The sequence below is a fragment of the Spodoptera frugiperda genome, chromosome 11 (genome assembly GCF_023101765.2).
Source record: "Spodoptera frugiperda isolate SF20-4 chromosome 11, AGI-APGP_CSIRO_Sfru_2.0, whole genome shotgun sequence".
Taxonomy (NCBI): Eukaryota; Metazoa; Arthropoda; class Insecta; order Lepidoptera; family Noctuidae; genus Spodoptera; species Spodoptera frugiperda.
In genome coordinates, this window is record NC_064222.1 from 5,736,114 (window position 1) to 5,763,030 (window position 26,917).

The 26,917-nt window shown below is 35.3% G+C and overlaps 2 protein-coding genes across 3 annotated transcripts in view; both read left to right on the plus strand.

The window, feature by feature from the left end:
- The window catches only part of LOC118274736 (carboxypeptidase D), a 34,214-nt gene extending 13,807 nt beyond the window's left edge, over window positions 1–20,407 (plus strand). The window contains exons 7-21 of one of the 2 annotated variants that reach the window (XM_050696673.1): window positions 3,575–3,781; window positions 4,310–4,504; window positions 5,024–5,310; window positions 5,549–5,634; window positions 5,794–5,950; window positions 6,420–6,586; window positions 7,352–7,462; window positions 10,155–10,311; window positions 10,655–11,318; window positions 12,244–12,416; window positions 13,021–13,159; window positions 13,635–13,837; window positions 14,492–14,591; window positions 15,212–15,355; window positions 16,726–20,407. In XM_050696673.1, coding sequence (XP_050552630.1) covers window positions 3,575–3,781; window positions 4,310–4,504; window positions 5,024–5,310; window positions 5,549–5,634; window positions 5,794–5,950; window positions 6,420–6,586; window positions 7,352–7,462; window positions 10,155–10,311; window positions 10,655–11,318; window positions 12,244–12,416; window positions 13,021–13,159; window positions 13,635–13,837; window positions 14,492–14,591; window positions 15,212–15,355; window positions 16,726–16,844 — 2,909 coding nt within the window. In that variant the 3' untranslated portion in view covers window positions 16,845–20,407. The remainder of the gene's footprint in view (window positions 1–3,574; window positions 3,782–4,309; window positions 4,505–5,023; window positions 5,311–5,548; window positions 5,635–5,793; window positions 5,951–6,419; window positions 6,587–7,351; window positions 7,463–10,154; window positions 10,312–10,654; window positions 11,319–12,243; window positions 12,417–13,020; window positions 13,160–13,634; window positions 13,838–14,491; window positions 14,592–15,211; window positions 15,356–16,725) is intronic. The other variant, XM_050696674.1, reaches the window with a different exon arrangement.
- Window positions 20,408–21,009: 602 nt separating this feature from the next.
- LOC118274794 (uncharacterized protein KIAA2013 homolog) lies at window positions 21,010–24,193 on the plus strand. The gene has a single exon (XM_035592503.2). It carries the CDS (start codon window positions 21,170–21,172, stop codon window positions 23,045–23,047), a length of 1,878 nt encoding a protein of 625 aa, XP_035448396.1. The 5' UTR covers window positions 21,010–21,169; the 3' UTR covers window positions 23,048–24,193.
- The last annotated feature ends 2,724 nt before the right edge of the window (window positions 24,194–26,917 follow it).

The following is a 26,917-nucleotide window of genomic DNA, read 5'->3' on the forward strand; positions in this document are numbered from 1 at the left end:
AGTTCAAAGTAAAAAATATTTAGTTGAAATATCGATATATTGTGTTCTGTAATCTAATTTCCATTGTTTTCCAATCCATTCCACTAATACATAGTTTGTGTGTTGTAATACTAACCTAAATGTAGTCTTAAGAACAAAGCAATAAGGTTGAATTTAGAATAAATCTAACTAACATTAGGTTTTTAAGCGCAATGGCCCAATTTTAGATTAAAAACGGTCTATTGACCTCCCAGTAAGTAAGTTCACAATCATGTACGATATTTTGAATTGATTTTTATATACAGAAGAATCCGTTTATTATGACTCCGCCTATATTGACCAACCGGTTATTATAACGTAATTGCATGACGAAGTTTGGTTTTCATATAAAATTCTTTATAAAAAAGTCGGATATAATGACTTCCCTTACAGTGACATGCCGCTTTATATGACCCATTTTTAATAAATTATGTCCGGTTATAATGACCGGCACGATTCTTTACCTTCAATAATGTTCGTTAATTCCCGACAACGTTCGGCACGTGCCTAGTTTTTGTTTTGAATCTCAGTGAGTTATTGACAGTTGACTTCTATACACAATGGTGTGAGAGTCTGTTTTTACAATAAAATGAAAAAACAAAAGCAGACAAAAATTACAGATTACTTACAATAAAAAATACACTTGTATGTGTTATTTTAATAATCTGCTGATTACGTGCAATTTTGATTTTGATTTAATATGGTCTTACACATATGCAAATATACTATGTTTCTGTATTAAAATACTTAATACATACATATTTACATAAAAAAGATTTTCATTTATACATAACGCTTTGTATGACGTCCGCTTATTATGACGTGTTTGTCAATTCCTTTCGATGTCATTATAAACGGACTCTACTGTATTTATTTCCATTTTTTATGGTTAAGGGAATAACAACTTTATTCTGTATGTGATAAGTTCGAAATTTTATTGCTCAGAATTTTCTGTTTAGCAGAAATTTATTATTAGGTAAAATTGTGAAAAAAAAGTATTATTTAATTCGGTCCTCTCAAGAATTTGGTCTCAAAATTAGTTTTTATGTTATATTCGAAGACTTATTTTAAAAATGTATTATAATATGTACGTAAAATAAAATTTAAGGCTGCTTAAATTTATGTAACTGTGCCAATTAAAAAAAATACTATATTTAAAAAAAAACTTAAAAGGGATCTCAGTGATTGTGATTAATTTATTAAAATTTTAATTAGAACATAATTATTACAAAATTTTATTGTGATATTTAAATTATTTTGATGTTGTCCAATAGGGATTTAGGAGCTTAGTCGAATTCTATGAAAACTAAATTATTAATTGTAAAAAAATAAGTGGCAATATTTTCATTCCCTATTTATTATATGGAGCTCAAACCATACAATAATACGGTAGTTTCCTACTAGTCAAATTCAATACTTTTATCGAAATGTCAAAAACGTTACTTTTCTATGAATTTTGTAGGAGATCGCAACTTATGACGTCATAATTGTTTTGCGACAAATAGCATGGTTACTTCTTTAATTTGCTAGAAAAATTAAATAAATAAGTATATCGTCAAATTAATGTATGAGAGTACGATAATTTTGGGATATTTTATTGTATTGAAATGTCAAAATAATTTATTTTTGACCTAGGAAACTACCCAATTGAAAATTACATTAAAACACTAAACAGGGATGAAAACGATATGTAACTAACAAAATACATTATGTATCATAACAGAAACATATATGTAATATAACCTTCAAAATGTCAATAACTCGCTTTACTATTAAGAACTTTATCTCAAAGCTCTACACTCTAATTTCCCTTGCAGCTGAATTTTGAAAACATGTCATTCTAAAATGAACTTAGTTGACAAGTAATTAAGGTTTACAGTAAGTATAAATAAGTTGTTGTATTGAGCAATAAAAGTGACAGGTATACAGTAATCTAATGCTTTGTTTTAATCATAATCCTTCAGTTGAGTTGGATTCATTTAGCGAACTTTAGTTATAATTATGTAGATGTTACTACGGACTACGGACCTCAGAATAATGCCTGTGCCCAGTATTAGAATTAAGTATAGGTAGAGATAAAATAGAGATTGAAATTAAAACAGTTCAGTTTGGTTTTAGCAAAGTAATAATAATTAGATTTGAATAAAATAGAAAAGAAAACAATATGATTATAAGATGAACATGTATTCTGTGTCTTAGTACAAGTTTGGTTTACGTCAGCGAGCGTACAGAACTCTCAACGGATCTTGGCAGGTCTGAACTACGTGCAGAAGGCTGCGCAATAAGTATTTTTTAGAACCAAATGGTGGCATGAGGCGAGGTGCGGGGGCGGCGATCTAGGCTAGAGATTGATCATTTCTAAATACAATTGACCCTTTACACTTAGTTCAGACCTGCCAAGATCCGTTGAGAGTACTGTACGAGATCCAACTGAAAACGCATTCGGTGCACTGATTGGTTGGTTCATTGGAACCGGCCAATCAAAGTGCTGAACGCCGTCTCGTTTCAATAACAACGTAAACTTTAAACTGGTACTAAGCGTACCATACCGTCGGGATATAAAGAAAACCAAAATACACTTCAAACGTTTTTAGTTTTTGTAGTTAGTCTTTAATTATCATGTCTTTTATGCAAGAAATACAATTAAATTCAAATCAAAATGTTTATTTGTAGAACATAGGTATAAAAAGGTGTACATATTCATTGTTAAAGTATAGGCATACAAAGTTCATAAATGAATCTAACTGCTTACATATAGGCTTTTTCTTTTCTTCCCCTATTTTATTTTTCAGATAATTTAATCCTTAATTTTCTTTTATTATTCCTTTTTGTTTTGTTACTTTTAATTATGTTGTATATTGGTGGTTGGTTTTTTATCCTAGGCTGGTAACCCCGACAACGATTACCTTAATTTTTTTTTAACTAAATTAAAAAGAAACAAACTTGATTGATTTTCAACCTTATCCTTCTATAATAAAGTTGAAAATCGATTGACTTCTGTCTTAATCGTTGTCGAGACTTTCCAGCCCTGTTATGCCCTGTTGATTTGCCCGTATCCTTCAAAAAATGCTTCTGTAGCACTGAGATAGCACCTTTCACGTATAAATCCCTAGCTCCTTGTAGAAACACACGAATTATAGTTACTGCTGTATGGATCAAAATGTCATGAGAGACACTAAATGCATGAATTTGTGTCTTAAAACCCTTTCTGTTTGGTGTGAGTTTCAAATTGAAGTTTATTTTTCCTCTAAAACAAATATACACTGACAGTTCTTATTGATAACACAATACACACACGTATACACAACAAAACAAAAACTCTAATACTTATATTTGTTAATTTTATACAAAAATGAACATTATTTGCAATGAAATCTGCAATATTACTATTCCTAACACATTTTTGTCGTTTAACCTAACCCAAACACACTCAACAAACGGTAAGTATACACACACACACACATACACTCTCTCTCACACACACACACACACACACACAAAACAAAGATGGCGTCAGGAGAACCAACTTTTATAAGTAACACGGGCAAATCTCCAGTTCATACAAGGCGGGCGCGTCACGAACTGGACGGTATTTCCCCCGTAGACTTCGCCCACCACGATTATGTGAAGATGGAGAGCTTCCTCAAGGAGCTGAACGAACAGTACCCTCGGATCACCAAGCTGAGCAGCATCGGCAAGTCGGTGGAGGGCAGGGAGTTGTATGTGCTCGAAGTTACACAAGATCCTGGAATGCATAAGCCTGGTGAGTTGACTACTATTAATTCTTAAAAGTTGATAAATTGAGAAAGGAGAACAAGTCAGAAACCCAGTCTTACTCCCGTACTTAGAGTCATATAATGATTACATAACCCTATCCTTAGCAATTGTTTTCTATATAAAATCGTTACCAATGATCCCTAAATGTTACAAGGCATGTTAGTTATATTCATCCCACTATACATTTTCCACAAAAGGGGATAACAGTAACTAATAAGTTTAGTCGTTTCTCATTTTACGTTTGGCGTGTCGAAAACCTTTACGAGTGTGCAGCATTCGCGCACTCCCAACGACTGGACTAGACGATTTCTATTCGACAACGAATAAAACTTATTAGGGTTAAGGTTTTTTATGATCATATTTTTTAATAAAGTCTGGAGATTCTTTAAAAGAAGAAAGGAACCCCCATTTAAAAAAAAACTACACATTGACCTTCTGCAGATCATAGCTATAAAAAGAAGTCTACACATTAATCTTCGGCAGATCATAACCATAAGATTGTTCACCATTCCAGGCAAGCCCGAATTCAAATACGTGGCGAACATGCACGGTAACGAAGTCATAGGCCGGGAGCTTCTCCTGCTTCTAGCCAAGTACCTGTGCCAGGAGTACGTGAGCGGCAACCAGAGGATACAGAGGATGCTCAACACGACCAGGATCCACCTTCTGCCCAGTATGAACCCTGATGGCTATGAGAAGGCTAGAATGGGTAAGGATCATGATAATATTTTTGTCTATGCTTTTTTTTACTGAAAGTCTTATGTGAAGCTGGATTACATCGTGGAATTGCAACGGCTAAACGAAGGGTCTTTAGATTATATTTCGATGCCCCATATCAATATTATTTTTATGAGTAATTTGAAAAGTTCAGTAATACTTGTACGGCCTATTTTTTCTCTTACTTGGTTAAATAAGTCCCTCAATTAATTGGCAAAAATATTCGGTTGGAATATTTTACGTGTTTATTTACCCTCTCAGAAAGTAAAAGATTAGTACCCTTAATACGACTAGTAGTTTACGTTTAAAGTAATCGAAATAAGCGCGCGTTCGACGTTCCAATTGGTTGGTTTAATTGAGCCGACCAATCAGAGCACCGAACGCGCGCTCGTTTCGATTACATAAACGTAAAGCAAACTCATACTAAGGGTCCTGATGACGACGACGTTAAATTATAACTTTTTTCGCTAATACTGCACATGCTTCTTAAATACCTACATCATTTTTACAGGAGATTACAGCAGCCTCCGCGGCAGAAGCAACGCCCACAACGTGGATTTGAACAGGAACTTCCCTGATCAGTTCGGTGCCACCTCAGACAACAGGGTTCCTGAACCAGAAACCCTGGCGGTGATGAACTGGTCCCTCTCTGAACCCTTCGTCCTGTCTGCTAACCTTCACGGAGGAGCGTTAGTCGCCAATTACCCTTATGATGGCAACCCTGATATGCAAAGCGGGTTTGAATATCTGACTCCGGACAACCCTGTGTTCTTACATTTGGCTCATACTTATTCTGAGGTAAGTTAAAAAATGTTTTAAGTAATAATAGTGTTAGCGATTTAATCTATTATTCGGGGATATTCGAAAAGTTTCAAAACACGACCGGGGCTTAAATTCATTGCATGAGCAGTTTCTGACGTTTCATATATTTTTTGTTGGTCAAGTTTTGTATTATTATTTGCAAGTGAGTATGCTAAGCTACTGATTTGAGGCAGAAGCTTGATACAAGTATTTATTGTTCTACTGTTTTTTACAGGCTCATCATAAAATGCATTTGGGACAACCCTGCAAGAATCTACCCAGCGAAAAGTTCCCACAAGGCATTACTAATGGCGCTAAATGGTAAGTATATTTCACATAGACCTTAAAGGTTTCAAGTAAAATGCAATCCTACACCTTTAGAATAAGGTTTGAAATCCATTACACATTTACCTCCACAAACAAACAACTAAAATAAAACCTTACAATCTCTTAAAATAAGGTCTATAATCCCAATTCCAGGTACGTACTAGCAGGCGGTATGCAAGACTGGAACTATCTACATACAAATGACATGGAGATTACATTGGAACTCGGCTGCTTCAAGTTCCCTCCGGCGGAAGACTTGCCTACTTACTGGGAGGACAACAGGGAGGCTTTACTCAAGTTTATTGAACAGGTAAGATGTAATTTATATGTAGATAACAGTATAATTTGCTATAGACTGTTCTTGTTCAGTAGATTAAGGACTTTATACTTTTGTGATAAAGTTGAAAATTGATTGAAGAGAGATTGATGTGGAAGATGGATGTGCTTTATATATTAAACTGAGTCAGTTGGACTGTGAACTGCCTAGCTGGTTACCGGGGTCCGGCCCGAAGGGTAGTTTTTAGCTAGTAGGAGTCTTGAGAAGAATGCGGACTAAAAGGCCTCTTTAACATTAGCAACAGGCAGGTTGAAGATCGTAGTTGAAAAAATTCAATTTTATCAGGGACAGGTTTCTGTTAAATCTATTAAGTCTCTTAGTCGACTATTACTACACCCACGAGAAGAATAGAGGTCAATCTCTAGACAAACGTATTTAACTCAGCCACACAACACAATTTTAAAATATTTAATACTTATACTCTTCTTTCTTCTTCTACCAGGTACACACAGGTGTAACCGGTTTCGTCCACAGCCACATCGGACACCCACTGGCAAACACAACTATCAAAGTGGAAGGTGTGTCCCACACCGTCAAGACTGCCAAGGATGGTGATTACTGGCGACTGTTGGAGCCCGGCACTTACAACATTACTGCTGTTAAACAGGGGTGAGTAGACCGAAAGACTAGTAGACTAGTAGACCAGTAGACTAGTAGACCAGTAGACCAATGCTTTTCTTTAATGTAGATTTAATTCAAATCCCGGGTGAACAGGTTGCTCTTAGGTAGGCGTGCTCCATCGTCGGCCACATCATCGCTTACCACCAGGCGAGATACCGCCTACCTATTAAGTTTAAAAAGATAAAAATATGTTGCAGTACTTTTGACTGCTTCGTTAGTCGAATAACTGTCAGCGGATTTGCTGAGCAAGGCGTTTCGGGTTGAATTCCCGGGTCAGACAAAGTATTATTGTGATTTGTACTATTCAATTGGTTGAGTAAACGCCACTGAACAAAAGCTCTCAGAATCTATTCTCAGGTCAGGTTTTAGATTAATATTTTTCACAATTAGTTTTCACGAAATTGTTAGTAGTAGCGCGTATTATTGAATCGTAATTGGTATATGATTAAATCGCAATAATACTTTTCCCGTCTTCAAAATAAAACTGGTAACAATTCAACTTAAATACTGACATAAATCTATACTAATATTATAAAGCTGAAGAGTTTGTTTGTTTGTTTGTTTGTTTGAACGCGCTAATTTCAGGAACTACTGGTCCGATTTGAATAATTCTTTTTGTGTAGGATAGCACATTTATCGAGGAAGGTTATAGGCTATAAATCATCACGCTACGATCAATAGGAACCGAGCAGAGCGTGTGAAACCGCGCGGAAGTAGCTAGTGTATTATAATTTCCCTTTTTCTTGTATCCAGCTACGAAAGTATAACAGAGCAAGTGACAGTTCCCGAAGAAGGCTCCGTCAGCGTCAACTTCACTCTAATGGCCGACGACCCTCAACATTGGTCCTCCGCCTACGACTTCCGGTGAGTGCAAAAACCAACCTTGCACGGTGCACACAGGACACATATTGCTTTGTCTTGTTATACGCTTTTCTGACCAATAAAGGACATTGGTCTACGACTTCCAGAGTGTGCGAAAATCAACCTTGCACGGTACACACAGGACATATTTTGCTTTGTCTTGTCTTCTCATATGCTTTTCTCAATGCTTTGACGCCATGTTTTATATGTTTTCTTATTTTAAGCAAGTAATTGTGATTGTTTCTATGGGTGGTTTAACAAGGGGTGTAGTTTGAGTGGTTTTTGCTTTTGTTTGTACGTTTTTATTGTCAATAAGGGTGGTTTTAATTGGTTCTTGAAGGGTGTAAAGAAATTGCACGTATTAGCGAACATGCATGAGGGAGCATTCCTTGTTCATAATTAATGAACAAAATAGTTTGAACAACAAAATAGTATCTACTTATTTGTATATCTGAATTCTTCATTGATTTCCTACATTTCGAAATAATGCTAATTAATTGATCAAAATTTAAAATGATTTCGTTAGTCAAAATTGGTATTCCATACACAAGTATTAGCCCTGGATAATAGTATGAAGTAGATAAAATAGTCTAGGTACTATAATAATTAAGTCAAATAAGTATAAATAAAGTAATTGCTTAGGTTATCGTATTAATAATAATTAGTAGGTTACTTATACAAATAATGAACCCATACAGAACCTTTGCACAACTTTGCGCAAGTTAGCGCAATTCAATGTTATTTTGCGCAAATGATAAAAAATAGAGAAATATTTCGGGCCCTTTATAATTACATCCCCTGTTGATCCTACCCTTTTCTATATATAAAGCACCGTGTTAATTATAATTTATAATGCACTACGCTTATTTCTAGCATATTTTTATTTTATATCAATAATATACTTAATATATTTTTCTATAAGCAAGTTTAATTTGAGAAATTTTAAGAAAAAATAGTCAAATTTTTGAGATTTATTGAGTTAATCGTTTATGAAATTTATTTTAGTTTTGAATGTCGCTTTGGTCACATTTTTATGGAAAATGAATCTCAGTTTGTTTATTTAATTGTTAGAAATTTATTTCGGAATGATTTTAACCATTTTTATTCGTAATTTTTCGTTTTAATACTACCTTTTTATAACCTTGACTTGCTTGACAAATGATTTGTCTTTGTGTATTGTTTCTTATTATAATTTTTGGATATGGATTTCCAGTGAAGGTTAGTGATTAAAATAATAATTTTGCGAACAAATTAAATTCTGAAAGCTGATCATTTTATTTTCTATTGGATTTGGTCTCTGACGAAGAAATTTTTGCTCGAATTTACAAAATTATAATTTCAACATAGAATGTTTTAACTAAAAAGATCTATAAGACAGCTATACAACTTAGATTACATAGCTTAGAATAATCGGTATTTTTAAGGATCAGCATTTCAGAATACTTAAATTAATTCCCAGACAAGCGAACAATATAGTTTTAGACGTAAACTTTTATGATATTTTCTATGTTTACTTTTACTTCTAATTTCTTACGGCTTGAGTTATTAACAGTAGTTTTTAATATTAGTTTATTTCTATGTCGCATTGTGTGAATGTCGCTTAATCTTTATTAATAAATTTATTTGCACGCTACTGTGTTGTTTTTGTGTTACGTATTTTGCATTGATTGTGGCGTTAGCTTATCTACTTCTTTCAATCTCTCTGTGCTATTTAAGTTTTGACTTTATGACCAAAACTGTTAAGTTTAATGTCCATTGTAATTAAGTGATACTGCTATACCGTCTTAGGTATGCTTGCGAGAATATTTTTTATGGTATATGTCGGTAAACGAGCCGACTTATATCGTCTGATGGTAAGCAATCGTCCTCGCCCGTGGTGACCCGAAACACCAGAGTCGTTACAAGTGCGTTGCCAGTCTTTTGGGGATTAGGAATTTATAGGTTGTTGGGAAATCGAGTATAGGGAAGATGGGTAATACATATTTAATTTCAAAATCGAATTATTCTATCATCAAGAGTTGATTGCCAGAGATATGTAGTTTGAAACTATCCAAACTTATCCTTTAGTGAGGTTTATAATTTGTGACAAAAAGTGGTGTCACGGAGACTGGAACTATCGATACTTTGTCCATAGACACAGGTAAACATACTATATTAAAACAATTTAGTAGTCATCCTTTTATTATAGGTTCAAACTCATAAAATTATATAGAATCTTTTGTATTGAACTACTAGTACCATTTTAAAAAGTGGTCATGTTTCATCATATTTTTATCAGTCACAATCATTTCGTAGTTGGTCTACCATAATACAGTTGCACGTCTTGTAGTTAGATTGAAATAATAACCATTTGCACGTGTGTAAAAATATAAATAAAAAAGGTTTGAATAAACAAATTACATGAGTATTTTGAGTATCGCTGTATAAATTAAATTAAATTAATACAGCGATAGTGTGATAACTCAATGGGAAACGCAAATTCGTTGTAGCTTCATTTTATGTCATTTGTTTATATTTTTTACATTTTCAATAATTTATCTGTCGCTTCGGTAGATTTACCTTATGTAGATAAAATCTTTCATACTTCTTGTATGCAATTAAACCCTTCATTTACCAACAAAGGACAATCACGTAAATTAAAACAATATTAAGACATTTCCACGTATAAAAATCTGAGGCAACATTTGTACTACAGCGTGTTGGACAACATAATAAACACTCGATACCACACGCGCCTGGAGATGTACGCAGCACTGTCCGAGCTGGAGAACCGGTTCCCAAGCATCGCGGAGTTCAGGGCCGGAGACAGCATGCTCACCTCCACCTTCCACCAGCTCAAGATGACTGATGATGTGAGTAGCTTTGAGGTTTTATTAAGAAAGTGGCCGTTTTAGTGCATTGTCAACTCACATTTTTAGCTTTTATGAGCTTGTTATTAAAAATAGTATTAAACATTACAGAATAGTTTAGTAATAGAATTTGTATGTCTGTAAACGCACCCACGACACAAGAGAAAATCCTAGTGTGGGGCAACGTTACGTTACGTAATGTTGTTATTTTGCCTAATGGTCGAGATTATCAAAAAATATTTATTTTATTGTCTTAATCATCATAATCCAAGATTTATTAAATCCAATATTGCTTATAAACACATTTAACGAATTATTTGTGTAATCAAATTAAACTTACCACCAGGTCGGCTCACCAGAAGAAACGAAATTCCACATCGCCATTATGAGCAGTTTCTACGGCTCGCAGCCTTTAGGCCAGGAGATGTTACTGAACTTCGCTCGCCACATCGGAACAGCCTACATGATCGGAGAACCAGTGCACAAGCGTCTTCTCCAGAACGCAGTGCTACACTTCATACCAAACTTAGACTCCTTATCTGACAAAATCATTAAACAGTATGATGAAACCGACAGATGCGACATCGAGGCCTTAGAAGAAGAATTCGGAGACAGTCTATACGCCTACCTAACTAAGAAAGACTTAAATCCCCTCTCAAACTACAGTAGAGAAATCTCCTTCATTAATATGCTAGAAAGTGAGAAGTATGATGTGATTCTAGAACTTGCTTCTGGCTCAGAAGACGTTAAATACCCGGAGTTATCAAAGAACTTGTTTGAGAAGTTTGCTAAGACGTACCAGGATAGCAGAGTTACTGAGGATAGGTACCAGTGCAAGGGTTCTGGAGTCAAACATGAGGATCTGATAGATGTGCTGTGTGAGCGGTATAACACGCCCGTGATATCTGCCGGCCTCAGTTGCTGTAAGATGCCGGTGGACAAAGATATTGCGTGGGTTTGGAGAAGTAATCTCAGAGGGATTATGAAGTTTGCTGAGCTGGCTAATACTGGTAAGTTTTATACTAAGATTTTCTAAGTTTTGCGTCGTAAAAGTGTGTTTTGTTAGCTGCGTTTTTCAATTGGTTTGATTCATTTTCACACCGTTATTAACTGCTTAATCAACAATTTGTGAAATTGTTAGATCATAGAAGAATTGAAGGAGAGAAATGAGAAACAGACTGGTTTATTTTTATAGTAACTATCGCATTTAATCACGTAAATTAATGGAGAAAAGCTCTACTAGTTTCGAGTCACAGAAGAACTCTTTATAGTAGTCCAGTAGGCCGCGCCTCTGCACACGCTGCTCATGATCAAGAGTCCCTCTGTAACTCGAAACTCGTATAGCTAGGCTCGTAGACTCAAAGAGTGATTTTTAGTTAATTTGGATTTATTTTTATTAGTAGACAGTATTGAAATATGAAACAAACATCGCGTTAAACGTTGTTTGCGCGTTATCCCAAATTTAAGAAATTACTAGATCATTTACTTCTAACTAGTGGTCGCCTAGTGGTCGAAATTCAACCATATACGATTTAATTTACAATACCACTTAACATACGTTCAAGGATAATTTTTATTTAACTCAAACTCAAACAAACTCTTTTATAAAACTCTATTCATATGACGGACGTGAGAATATCATACGCAATGTCTATAGATTTTGACTGTTTTGTCAAATACGATCAGCATACTATGCATGTGTGCGTAATGTTTTATTTGCGGTGATTTAATGTACTTTCAGGTGAGTTGTGTTATTTTTGAAAATATTAGCGTTCTTCACTTCTCCTACACATAAACTATAAGTGTACCAAATTTTATGCTCCTATGTCCGCGCAATTTTCGTAAAAAGCGGTCCAAAGTTTTTGCATCACGTATTAATATATAGATGTGACTCAACATATACCTACTATAGCTACTATTTTCACACATCCACAGGTGTGGTAGGCTACATAAAGAACGAGGAAGGCATCCCGATGCGCGACGCTATAGTGGCGGTGACGGGCGTGGAGCGCCAGTACCGCGTGTCCCGCAACCTGGCGCACTACCGCATCATGCTGCCGCCTGGCGTCTACCGGGTCATTGTGCGGTGTCATAACTACCAGGATCAGGTTAGTGTGTTCGGAGATGTACAGAAATCTTATTAACAACAGTAAAACGGGGTGAATAGAATTCTAAGGGTGAATAGACACTGTAGTGGGGTGAGTAGATGTTAGAATATTTTCCCAATATTTATTCATCCGTCGAATTCTATTCACCCCGTTTTACGGTACATAATCATGGCTTCTCCTAATCTTACCACGAGAGTCATAAAAGCTAACTAAGGAGCTGTATATTTACCGTGAAAACTAAGCAGCAGCGCTCCCTGATATACACCGCCCGCCAAGCTTAGAGTTAATTGGGAACCTCCTTATATAAAAAAGCGACAAAGATTCTGAGTTCATGATTCATAATTTTATAACAATATAGACTAACAGTGAGAGACTTCATATAAGTGCTGGATAAACTTATGTGACAGATAGTGCATACAATTTACGTTCTTAATTCAAAGTTATCTGATATTATAGCGGGTATCTACAGACAATGTCCTTAGCCTTAGCTTACGCAGACAATATACAAAAGCCTAAACAGCGGACTTTTCTAAATCCCAAAAGTCATAACTTACGTTTTGTTCCCCCAAATAACATACCTAATATTATATCAATTGTCCTACAGATGTTAGTATGGTCAGTAGTGGAAGGCGTGCTGAAGAGTAAGGACATAATAATGCGTCGCGTCGACTCGGACACCATCCCCGGAGGACAGTTCGCCGAGGTGAAGGTAGATGACAACCCCAACGTCGTCTATGTCACTGGTGAGTAGAAGTAGTTATGGAGGTGGAACAGATCTATCTTCGGATGATAGGTATTTTGATTAGTAACACGTTTTTTATTTTTTATATGTATATAATAAATTTATTATACGCAACGTCACGCCTTTTATCGCCGAAGAAGTAGGCAGTAATGCCACTATAGAATGTACATACACTTTTCACTATTAATATTATAAGTCGCTTGTAATAGAGGATGAGCTTATTGCCATATACTGGGCACAATTCCAGACTCCGTGCTACTACTGAGAAATTTTTGAAAAACCGAAAATAAACCAGTATTTCTATGTACCACATCGGAGCTCATATATCAATGTCGTTCACTATAAATTAATTGTTTAATCCTAATGAACGTCACGCCTTTTTGTAAATTATAAACCTAGTTAATCAATGTTTTACTATTCAAAGTAATCCTTTTTTACAACAAACCCTTGAAATAATTCATTAATAATACCCCCAGGTTTAACCCTCGACCGCAACAGCATACCCCTGCCATCGGTCTCAGTGGACATCCGACCTTTAGGCGCGAAGTCTCCAATAGCCAAGAATCAGAGTGACACCTCAGGACGATATGTGCTCGCCCTACCACTGGACTATAAGGCTAAAGAGGTCGTGGCCAGCGCGTCTGTGAACGGGTACATTACGAAACAAAAGCATATTGTGGTGAGTTTCATTTATTTATTATTATAAGGCACATCAACAGAATAAACACCAACATTAATAACAAGACGAAGACACAAGATCATGTGCTTATGGCAATTATAGACAGGCATCACATTCACAGAATTAACACACTTAGAACATAATAAATAATCATATTATAAATTCATTTTATTCGATCATTTCATGTTATGGTGGACTAAAGGCTTAAGACGTTCGCTTCTTATGCGTAAGAGTGCGGTTTCGAAACCTACCAACGGCAAAGTACCAATGTGACTTTTTCCGAGTTATATGTACTTTCTAAGATTGTTTAGACACCCCTGACTAACGATGACGGAAAACATCGTGAGGAAACCAGGGATATAATTTCTAATTATAAGTTTGAAATTGCCAACCTACATTAAGCAAGCGTGGTGATTAATGCTGAAATCTTCTCCGTGTGAGAAGAGGCCTTTGGTCACTAGTGGTTACTTATAAGCTGTTGATTCGGCCATTAACACATTGAAGTGCCGTGGTGGACACCGGTGACCGACGTTAGCGGAGGATTTGCCTTCAACAGTTTTTTATTGGCAGTCAAAGACTTAAAGAAACTATAAAAAATATTATAAAGTTCATCAAATTGGCTATAAATTAAATATGGTGAATATGTTTTTCCAGATAAACGGCAAAGAGAACTTGACTCCGAACATACTGTTCAAGCTGGAGAGCGATGACTACGTGTTGGGCATGCCACGACTTGTCTTCGTCATGCTAGCAGGTCGGTAGCAAAACGTTTTCTTTTACCTTCAATCGCCACGTCAGACGCTGGTGACCGACGTTTAGCAGGGTTGCCTTCAACAGATTTCTTTCGGCAGTTAATGCTTTAATCAAAATGTTTATTTAACTACGTAATTTCTTCCACTTTTCCATAAGTTTTGTTATTAAATGCGATTTATATGTTTTTGTGTATTTGCTATGATCTGAAAATTATATATTATCAGCAGCTTAGTTATTGGATTAGCAATTTTTTAAGCGTCATAGCTTTAATACGTTTTATTTAAAATTTGTACTCATATTTTTTTTAAACGTTGCCCTAGTTGCCCTACACTAAGACTTTCTCCTGTATCGTGGGTGTTTACAAACATACAAGTTCACTTACACATGACACCCAGACATGAAACAACAATTTGTGTATTACACAAAAAGTTGCTCCGTGCGAGAATCGAATCCGCTACATGGTTGCCCTACCATCGCGCCTACAGTGCATTTAAATTGTAGAACTGAAGAGTTGGTTTGTTTGTTTGGTTGGTTGAAAGCCCTAATATATTCAGCTAATCACCTACTAATTATTCCATACTGAGCTTTATTTCCATAACAATAACATGTTTGTGATTCCAGGTGTGATCGGCGTGGCGGTGGTGACGGTGTCAGCGTGGTGCTTCAGCTGCCGCGAGCGCGCCAAGGACTCGCGCCGCCAGTACATGTTCACGCAGATACCCAGCGACGACAAACGACCGCTCTGCGACGATGCCAGTGGATATGGTAACTGTTTTTAGGGTTCCGTAGCCAAATGGCAAAAAACGGAACCCTTATAGATTCGTCATGTCTGTCTGTCTGTCCGTCTGTCCGTCCGTCCGTCCGTCCGTCCGTCCGTCCGTCCGTATGTCACAGCCGTTTATTTCCGAAACTGTTGGGCCTACATAGTTGAAACTTTGTAAGATGGTGTATTTCGGTAACCGCTATTAGAATTTTGAATAAAAATTAATAAATTAAAAAATTAAAGGGGGCACTCCATACATGGAACTGATTAAAAAAAATTTTTTTTTCAGCTAACATACCCGTGATGGGTGTCTATGGATAGGTCTTTAAAAGACATCAAGGTTTATAAAACCATTTTTAGTCAAAATCAATCGTTTGAAACTTTGACGCTTCCAAAGTGGAAAAAGGAGTGCCCCCCCCCCTCTAACTTTAAAATAAGAGAGTGAGAAAACTAAACAAAATATATGCTGTAGGTTTCAATGGAGACTTTTAACGAAAATTGGTTTGAACGAGATATCATTATTATTTTTTAAGAAATAAAACATTTTCAAAAACCGCAAATATAACTTTGTCATACATATTTCATACAAACACTATGCAAAACCAAGTTATTTTATAACTTTGATATTATGTCATCTACTTGCCGCTACGGATCCCTTCATGGGCGAGTCCGACTCGCACTTGGCCGGTTTTATATTTTATACTAGCTTCTGCCCGCGACTTCGTCCGCGGAAAATTAAAAAAATTAGGGTTGTACTACCCCTAACATTTAGGGGGATGAAAAATAGATGTTGGCCGATTCTCATAGATACCGGATAAGCACAAAAAATTTCATCAAAATCGGTCAAGCCGTTTCGGAGGAGTATGGCAACGAAAACTGTTATTAGATTTATTAGGACAAGCCCGCCACAACCTCCCATACCGCTGCGACTCCTGCAAGTCAGGATCTACAGTAGATACAATTATGAAAACACCGGAACATTGAAGTCCCAGGGACATGAATGACTGTCTTGTATCCCGCAACGAAATAAATCAGAAGATATTATTAGAGGATTATTTAATGGGATAGATTTTTTTATTTCACACGCAAACAAGAGATTGTGGTGTAAACGTACGGATACAAATACTTCCTACGATATATCGATTTGAAATATCGCGTGACGTTACTTCTAGGTACGTTTTATACGTAGAAATTACATATTTGCTCCCACTCCTAAACTTTGATTCGTTTTAACCAATTATGATTATCTTATATGACAAAATAAAAAAAAACGTGTCTAATATTTTTCATTAACTAACTGACGGACTAAATAGATTTTTAATGTTCATACCCCGTCATCTACCCTATACTAACATTGTATGTTTTATTACAGACATAGTTCGCAAGCCTTACTTCGACGAAGAAGACCTGCCGCCTTCAGAAACGGATTCCGAGGAAGAAATAGTACTACTCAGGTCAGACAGGGATTGGAAACAAGCGGACCAAGAATAAAACGAATACATGAGTAAATATTCATATTTTATAAATAAAGACTAATGTCACTGTCAACCAGAGAAATTAGTACGAGTTTCCTATACGTTCTACGAGATAGCAACAAGACCGGCGCTGTGATTGGTTGGTTCATTGAAGCCGGCCAATCACAGCGCCGAACGCGGTCTCGTTTCAATCTCGTTATACGTAAAGCTAACTCGTACTAAGGCCCCAGGTAAATTAAGAAATTCAACTATTAACCAGTTTTAATAACCAGTCTTATTGACGTTTATAAGCTCGTTTACTAAGTGATCCATAAAACATTTAGATACGCATTTAGGTTGGCTATTGAGCCTCGTCTTTAGTAATTTAATATCACAAACTGAAGCTCTGAAGAATTCATACAAATGAAATAGAACATGACATTGAAAACATTGAAAAACTGAATAGAATCAATGAATTGACCCGTTTTGTAAAAAAATCTACTATCACTATTATAAAACAAATGTTTACTACTTTTGACTACATATCGACAATAATTCATATCAGTTAGGTTATAAAGGTCAAAATTTGGGTCAAACTTACCCCAGTGGGCTGTAGTAACCCGAGCTTATCAGTACCTATTTATGACTTGTAATGAAATAAACACAAGACATATCATTACTAATTATTTCAAAATGATATATTATGTAGAGAAAAGAAATTACATACTTAAGTTTCTATTTTATTCTTATTTATTGATTCAGTACCATTAGTATGAGTTTACTCTGATTGGTTGGTTTATTCGCGCCGGCTAATCAACGCACTCTCGTCTCGATTATTTTAAACGTAAAGCAAACTCGTACTAAAGGTACATATTACACTATTTCACTCACACATCTTGCGTTTATTTCATGACAAAGTAATATTGATTGTTATTAATAAAAACGTTGTTAATATTAAAAAAAAATCGTGTGGAATTAGGGACGATATTATTTTTTAAATAAATAATTAATTTATAAATCTAGGAGATCGAGTATTTAAATTACAAATTAATATATTAATAATTGAGATGATCTCTAGATGATAATCTTGTGTTTGTAATCTATCAGTATTAGTAAAAAAAAGATACATTCTTGTTTATACATTTTTTTAAATGGCCACCCATTGGCACACACATTCCAATCCTTTTTCAAATTTTAACAAAAAATAAATAAATACTAAATAGAGTTTAAACTTACTAAATTGAAAAAAAAAGTAATTGTATCTTAATTTATTATACGCCGTAAATCGTTATAATTAAAATGGCAAAAATAAATACCATCTTTTTACCGATACCGTACTCTTAAATATATAAATTGTACCTACGAAACAAATCCTATAATAATATTTATGTATCTACTTTATATTGTAGGTAGAGAATTAGCATATAAGATTATTTATTCCTATTTTATATGTATACATTCCAATATTATTCCGAAATTTTAACACTTTTATATGTATAGCGTGAGTTTTACGTGATGGTTTCAAAATGATTTTGACTCGATATAAAATATTATTTTTTTAGTTTAAATTTTAAAGCTACTTCAAACTAACGGTAATAAGTAGATCGTGGGAGTCGTTGCCCCAACACTAGTTATGCATTAGTCCAATAATCAATGAAAATATTACTAAAAAAAAGATTATTTTTTCCAAAAATACGTGTAAGAAAAATGAAACTCAATATTTAAATGGTCATGAGGACAAATGATTCTTCCGTTTGAAAGCAATTACATACTTATTATTGACGCTATATATTACATACGTGCCTTAAATTATATGGTAGGTACAGGGTTTGACAATACTTTTTATTGTAAAAGGTTACTCATTATATATTTTCGAAGGATTTTTTTATGATATTCATGACTAGTGTTTTCTGTATCACACAAATAAAAATATGTATTCTTAATTTGCGTGTATACCTTTTAAAATATTGTAATTGCTATACAATTTAAACTAAGTATTCTCTTCTTTATAAGTAAACTGTGAACTTTTATCCTACAATCATGATTTTATATTAATTTAGACATTAAAACGACGTACCTATTGTACCTAGAATTTTTGTATATTTTATGTTGAAATCGACATTAAGTTGCAATAGTAAATTATAAACAATATTTATTTATATGTATGTATGTTTAATTTGATTATTTAGTGGTAATTAATTTATTAACCCTTAAATTGGCACTGTACTCCACTAATACCATAAACTTTAAAAAAATCTTATGACCCAAATATTTAAAAAAACCTAATTTTTTTATATTAAATAAGTAGCAATAATTGTCAATCTTGGTAGAACTTTATTGTAAATTGTGATAAAATCGAAAATAATTTGTCAAATTCAAAATGTTTTCGAAACGGTCTGGTGTCTCTGCGACCCGGGTAAGGTTTTTATTGTTTTCTTTACTTTTTCGTTTGGGAGTGCTGGGTTTTTGGCTTTGAGGCACAGGGGGGCCTAACAAGTAACATAAAATATTCGATATTATTGCTCTAATTTACGTAATAACAATATTATAAGCTAGAATCAAAGTATGTACTCCGTGAATACCGTTGCCAGATCAGTACGAAATAGACTTTGGTATACACGAAGTACATTGCCAAATGCATAGTGTTAATCAATATATATTTTATTTCTATATTTTATATATTATAATGACAAAAGTTGAGTTTCTTTTTTTACGTTTGATGGGTTGACTTTTGACTGCTATCTCGCCTGTTCGTACGTGATGATGCGGCCTACGATGGAGCACGTCTGCCCATAAGCAACCTATTCACTCGGATTTTGAAGACACCCAGGTTATACCCATCAGGAAACACAGATTCCGGCAAAGAATTTCACTCTCTAGCAGTTCGCATAAGGAAGCTTGAAACAAAGCGCTTGGTGCGAGTGGGTGGGATATCTACCATGAAGCGGTGGTGCTTCGCCGATTGTCTTGTGATTCGATGATTTAAAGGACTAGGGGGAATCAAGTTGCGCAATTCCACCTTGCACTCTCCGAAATAATCTTGCAGAGTATGAACGTGACTGATGACGTCAATTTCATACTAAATAATTTTTGTTTGTGATGATTTTTTTATAAATAAAGTAATAAATTAACAAAATGAGTATTAGTGATATATTGGCAGTGTGCTACACGTAGTACAAACGTAGTTTACACTATAATTGGCAATGTACCCTCTGAAGTACACAGGTTTTCGCGAAAACTGTAATATACAGATTTTTTCCATAATTTTTTTCACTCCTCTTGGATCATAATAAATACAAAAATAACATTAAAATGACAAATTTAAGAAATAAAAGTGCTTGCCAGTTTAAGGGTTAAATAAGTCTACGAACATTCTTAGTTTAAGTATTTAAAGAATCTCTCATAAGTTTGTTTCAAATCAGCAATAACATTTTTAACGAATTTATTATCTGTGTATGAAGATTTTAGATGTTAATAGAAAGAAAAATCAATAATTACGAAGGTGCTTTCATAAATTGTGCTTTATTTTTCTATATATATTTGTAATGTGATAGTTCCGTATTGATATCTTAGCGATTATTAATAAATTTTACTAGTTAATGTTTTGTTTTATTTTATCCTTTGGCGGCTCTAATCTATTACCATCAGACAAATTGGCTAGCCATATAATATGCATTTGAACCCTTTTGTAAAAAAAAATACAGAGAAATCATTAACTGGCGCAAAGACTGCTTGACCTAATTGATCAAGGTGTCGCAAGTTTGCATTCCAGTTCGGACAAAGAGTGTTAATTTATATTTTTAATTCGAACTACTAGTAACAGCTCAGAGCTATAAAAACTATTTTATTCAGTCAGGGTCAGGGACCTTGACCATGAGAAAAAATGTTTTATTCAAGTTACAAGGTTCCAATAAATTGAAATCTAGTAATATCTCAAAAAAGGTCAATACAAAAAATATGTTTTCATTTCATTCCATTATGGCAACACCCGGCAGCGAAAGTGGGCTTATTTACGATTTTTTTAGTGAATTCTGTTTTATATATTTTAATGCAAAAGATGAGGATCTGTTACGAAATGCTAGCGGTTAATAATAAATCCAGTTGGTATTTAGATCGCCCACATATCAATCAATGAGCTTAATAGTTTTAGTCGAATCTTGTAAAATCGACTATTGGCTACTCTAATTAAAATTTGTTATGATTATCTGTAGAATAGAAGTCAAGTGATATTGTTCCGTGGAGCATTTGAATAAAAATCTTCTGTTTTTATTGAATTTACTGATTTACAATGACAATAACTGATCTCACTTGAATGTGTATAAAAGCTAAGCGTGTTTTGTGCACAGTCGCTGACAATTTGTAATGGAAAGATTCCGTTCTATCGTCGCAGACATGAGTCGTCGTGCCGGGGATGTTTTGAGGCGTATCAACAGATTGGCTGATGGACCCATGACGAGAAAGAAGCTGGTTATATTAGTGCTGGTTGTTATATTCTTATGTCTATATGCTGGACCTACATTACTGAACTGGTTGTTCGGTCCGGAGAGTACAAAAGGCCACCAGAATGTATGTGTTAAAAATTTCATGAATCCTTTCGAGACTGGTCTGAATGAATACGACGTGTACGTGAGACAAGAATCACTGGCGGCAATGAACTCGCTCAGTCATAACTATGTGCCTTATGTCGGGAATGGCTTAATGGGTCTAGCACTGGAACATGTGCCTCATCTGAACATAAAACACGGGAGAACTCTCTCACTGCCTCTCTACTACCATCCTTTGTACGTTATAGACGACTACGAAATCAAAGAATTTACTGTAGCTGAGTATAAGAAGGGCATTGTACACAGATTTCAGTGTTCTAATTCAGGCTTGCAGGCATCTTATCAGTATTATGCACATAGAACAATACCCTCATTGTTTGTGCAAGAGATTTGGATTAATAATCCAACTAGCACAGATAAGAACTTACGACTGACAACTCCTAGAGTGTCTGACTGGCCTACATCTGTTATGCAGACCATAAAGTTACACCAAGGAGTTGACGCAAAGGAGTATGAGGTAGTGACTGGTATGATACCAATACCGGACAGTGAGAATGTGATTGCTGCTGCGGTTGTGTGTCGGAAAATGGGCAATACACTACGAGTAGAGGCCAGAGATGGGCTTGACATCCTTATACTAACCACAGTACAGTACAGCAAGCCAATACAGAAGTCCGAGTATGCTTCACAGAAAGACATTGTTGAGAAGAAGGCTATTGAAGAAATGGAAAAGGCTATAGCCCTCACTGGGGACAGGACAGCTGTGAAGAAGCTCAGAGAGAACCATGCTAGAGTGTGGCAGGGACTCTGGTACACAGGATTCTACATCTCGGACTCAAAAGCTGAAGGCATTATCAACGGAGACAGGATTAATGCTACTATCTATGCTATACTATCTCAAGTACGGAGCTATGAACATGAAGACAATATTAAAGCTAGTACAAAGTCTGACATCATGAGGAGTTTGACATACTCGGAAGGCTGTTATGAAGGTCATTCAACTCTTGATGCATTCAATCTATGGAAACCATTGAACTCTTTGTCCAATCTGAATACAGTAGCCAGTATTTGGTTACTAACACTGGAAAAACAAGGATGCCATAATCTGCTTAAAGCTGGAGCAAGTGGTGTCAACCAGGCAATGATTCTAAGCTTTGGCAGTTTGCGCTTCAGTAATCAGCATCTTGAATATAACATTCACCCTTCGAAGTTACATAGAGATTTCCTGTTCCGTCGACTCAATTATGGCAATATGACGCATGTGAATATCAGTGTTATCGTACAGGAAGACAATAAAGCAGCTATCTTTGTGGCGTTGGACCGCTCAGATAAGACTTACTATGCTTGCGATGCAGGATGCTTGGACTCCCCTGTGCAATTAGGACCTTATAGAAAGTACTTCCCAGTCAAATTGACTGAGCCTTTGACTGCTATACTGTACATAACAGCAGACAAGCAGCATATGGAGGACCTGAGACATGCTATACATGTGAGAGAAGTTGTGGAAGCTCCTGCTCATGACAACCATGTCATAGCCCTGCATAAACACGGGCACAGCTTAGGAGGTCTCAATCCTCTGTTCTGGATATCAATTATAGTTCTTATTGTGGTCTTCCATTTATTCTTGTGCAGAATAATCATGAACGAATTTTGTGATAACGGAGTCAGTTATAGGAGGCTCTACAACAAACCTTGAAGTATGGATGCCTTATAAGATGGGTGCTCCATGGCTCCATCAAGTCCACTGCTTGACTGATATGTACGCTTTTTATGCACAACTGACCAAAAAATTAATTCAATACAAGCATGTATTGTGCACATACATCACTGCCTAATTAATTAGCGTACAAAATTAATTGTAGCATAGTTTGCAGACTCTATTTGTGATGTTTTTCTGTATGTTTTTATTTATTCATGGCATAGGGAGGGCATAGATAGGCATGGTTTATTTTTATCTATTGCATTCATAACAGGCGGATGGTAGAGTCGCTATCAAATAATAATATTTGTGAAAACAGTTGTAGAAATCATTGAATCGTTTTATTTATTTATTTTTGTTTGATAAGGAAGGAGGCTATAAAATGGAACTTATTTTATAGCTACGTTTGACAGAACGCTGGCTTATTGTAAACATTATTGTTGTCATTCTAGACATCTTGCTATGCTATTCAATTCATGTACAATCCCAGTGAAGAGTGGATTTTAGTTTGATTGTAATATAACTAATTCATTATTCATCCAATTTTCTTGATAAATAGACAAAGTATACCAAGTAATAAGCATGTAATCGATTTGAACTATTAGCACAACTATTGTGATCTCTGATTATAATTTATATCGCCTTGATATACTTAATTAAACGCTGAAGTGATGTATAGAGTAACTATTTTGTAAAACTATGTGATTGTTTTTATAGTATTAAATATAATTTTAGCTGAATCTGATTATATAGCGCAAACAGTTGAATGAATCACTTCGCAATGTAGGTGGAGTTAGTACGGACATTGGTATGGTTGATATCTAAAGTGCCTGATATGGGCTGGTTAAAATGAAAAGCTTCGTACTTGATAATCTGATAGAGAGATAACGTGCTCATATTTTCAGGTGGTCGTGTAAATAATTTAAATGTATGGTTTTACTGTCTTTTTATTAAAAAGTTGTAGTTACTTTGAAGTAATGTTTACCTATAAAATTCTTAGTCATTATAGTATTTGCAATTAATATATTTATTTGAAAGAACTTAACAATGTTAGACTGTACATATTACATTGTGTATGTTTATATATTGTTATAAGATTGTGGTGTATATTTTTGAAATTAAAAGCCAAGTTGTATGTTGAAATGTTGACTTTTATTTACTTTTATCGCTTGTTTCCTGGATGTGTAATGTGTCTTGCATATTAATGAATAGCTACTTACTGAATAAGTAAAGTAGCATTTCTTATAGACTGCACACCTACTTTAGTTAAAGTATATTTATCTTTTATACTGCAAAGGCAATTACACTTGAGTAAACAGAAGTAGGCAAGTCTGAACAGTCGTAGCACTTATTCCACTTAGGCATCTAGACTATTCACTACCAGTATAAATCTCCCGATCGATTTTGATCACGGTGGCCAGTCTGTCTAACTAGACTAGCCCGTCACAGGAGATACTATGCTGTGCGCAAACACAGGTGCATTCTCTGTTCCTTACCGACACGACACAGCTGGAGAGAAGTGAAGCGCAGGACCAACGGCTTTACGTGTTTTCCGAGGCACGGGGATGAAACACCGCCAAACTTCCTGACTCTGGGCTAATAATGATAATTTTACTCAGAAAATGCCATTATCACTGACCGGCGGCGGTGCAAGAAACCCGCGATACATTGCACTCCAGCCTGTGAGCCAACCACTGCGCCAATCAAGCTGAGCAGTAGGTACTCCTGATAGGCGGCTATTAAACAGTCAAGCATTTTTATTTAATATTAATAATTCATTATTTCTGCTACGCCGTACTCAAGTAAACAATGAATAATCAAAATCAAGTGGAAAAGCTTGCAGTACGTAAGTAAAAGTGTTTGCAATAAAATAATGAAACAACTGTTCAAATTCTTTATTGCTTTCCTGAATGTGATATAGTAAACCGTGTTGAGGTATGGACTATGATTTTTTACTCTTATGTCTCTTAAGGCACAAGGATTTTCTCCCGTGCCGTGGTTGCGTTTAGGTACAAATGCTTACCTTCATTTCACATATACAATGTGATAGGGGCGAGACTTCTAACCCGTTAAGGCTGAGTTCTACACCTAATTTTATCGACAAAAGTCGGGGGTCGAAGTGGTCGAATCCCCTCCCCCGGTTGTATGCGTCGTAGAAACAAAAAAAAAACGACAAACGGTAGCTAATAACCTTGGCTAACTAATTCATTACTTTTTTCATATGTTTGATAATGTTTTGGTGAGAAAAAAAATCATTTGTGAATTATTTTTACCGAAAAAATCACTATTTTTCAATATTTTCAATTAGGGGTTCAACCCCCATATTATTATTTTTGTCGATAAAATTAGATGTAGTACTCAGCCTTAACGGGTTAGAAGTCCCACGCCTATCACATTGTATAATTGGTATAATGTTCAGCTCATCACGCATTTAGGGTCACAAAATTATTTGGCTTCTGGTTGGTATGGGTGGAAGATTGGGCAAGAAGATTTTCATGCATATAGCATGAAATCGGTAAAACCTATAAAACTGCCTCGTTGGTCGAGTGATGGCAAATGCGAATCCAACGACAAGGGGTCTTCGGTTCGATTCCCGGGTCGAGAAAAGAATTAACGGGCAGTTTCCGGATTTTCGAAAATTTCTCAGTAGTAGCACGGATTCTGGAATTGTGCTCAATATATTGGCAATAAGCTCACCCCTATTACATGGGTCTTAACACAAACGGTGAAAAGTGGGTGTACATTGTATAGCGGCATTACGTGCCGTAATGTGCACCCTCTGCCTACCCCTTTGGGGATATACGGTATGACGTTGCATATCTATAAAACCGGAAAACTCAGGCAACACAAGGAAATGAAAACAAAACCAATATTTGAAATTGACTATAAATATATTTACAAAATATAAAATTTCGAATACAAGGCACATACAGTGAAGACTTACAATATTATTAAATCGATTATAATCACAACATTAATTCAGAGAGGCACATTGATTCACATAGCGTATTCAATTGTATTGTTATATATATACATATTGGCAACAATAGGTACGTACCTAAACTATAATATAACCATGTAAATAGTTCACAGTCACACCTGGTGCAATTTATAAACAATATTAATACATATAATATACATATATGTATGTTTTTATTAGGTATCATTATGCGTTCAACTTTCTTTTTACAATAATATTTTTTAAACTCTACATACATATTGTATTTCCATTTAGGAAAAACTCTATTTTTTTTTGTATAGGATAGGAGGCAAACAAGCAAACGTATCACTTGATGGCAAGCGATCAGAGCCGCCCATGACCACACATGCTAGTGAAGCCATAGAATAGACCGTTGCCGGCCTTTTAAAAAAATAATACGCCCTTTTCTTTACGGTTTGAAAGTCGTATCGGTTCGGAAATAGTGTTTCATTCCACAGTTTTGCTGTATGTAATATGTATTACAAACCACGTTAACTTCATTATTTTTAAAATAAAAGTATCATCACGTTTCTATTTATTGATATTTAAAATTGAATTGGCCATTTTCATAAAAAGAGCATGCTAACCACGTTCTATACAGCGTGTTTGATACAAATACTTCATACCTAATGGATATAGAAAAATAGGAAAAAGTATTTAATTGCATTCTTTAACGGCGACCAATTTCTGAATTTTCTATAAACACTTCGAGACTGTAATTTTCGTTATCGTTGCTAGTTTAAACCGATAAATGTATATGTTTATCAGTACCCTTAGTACGAGTTTGCTTTACATCGAACGAAAACGAAACGAGAGCGCGTTCGGCGCTCTCATTGGTTGATTCATTCACGCTGACCAATCAGAACGCCGAAAGCGCTCTCATTTCG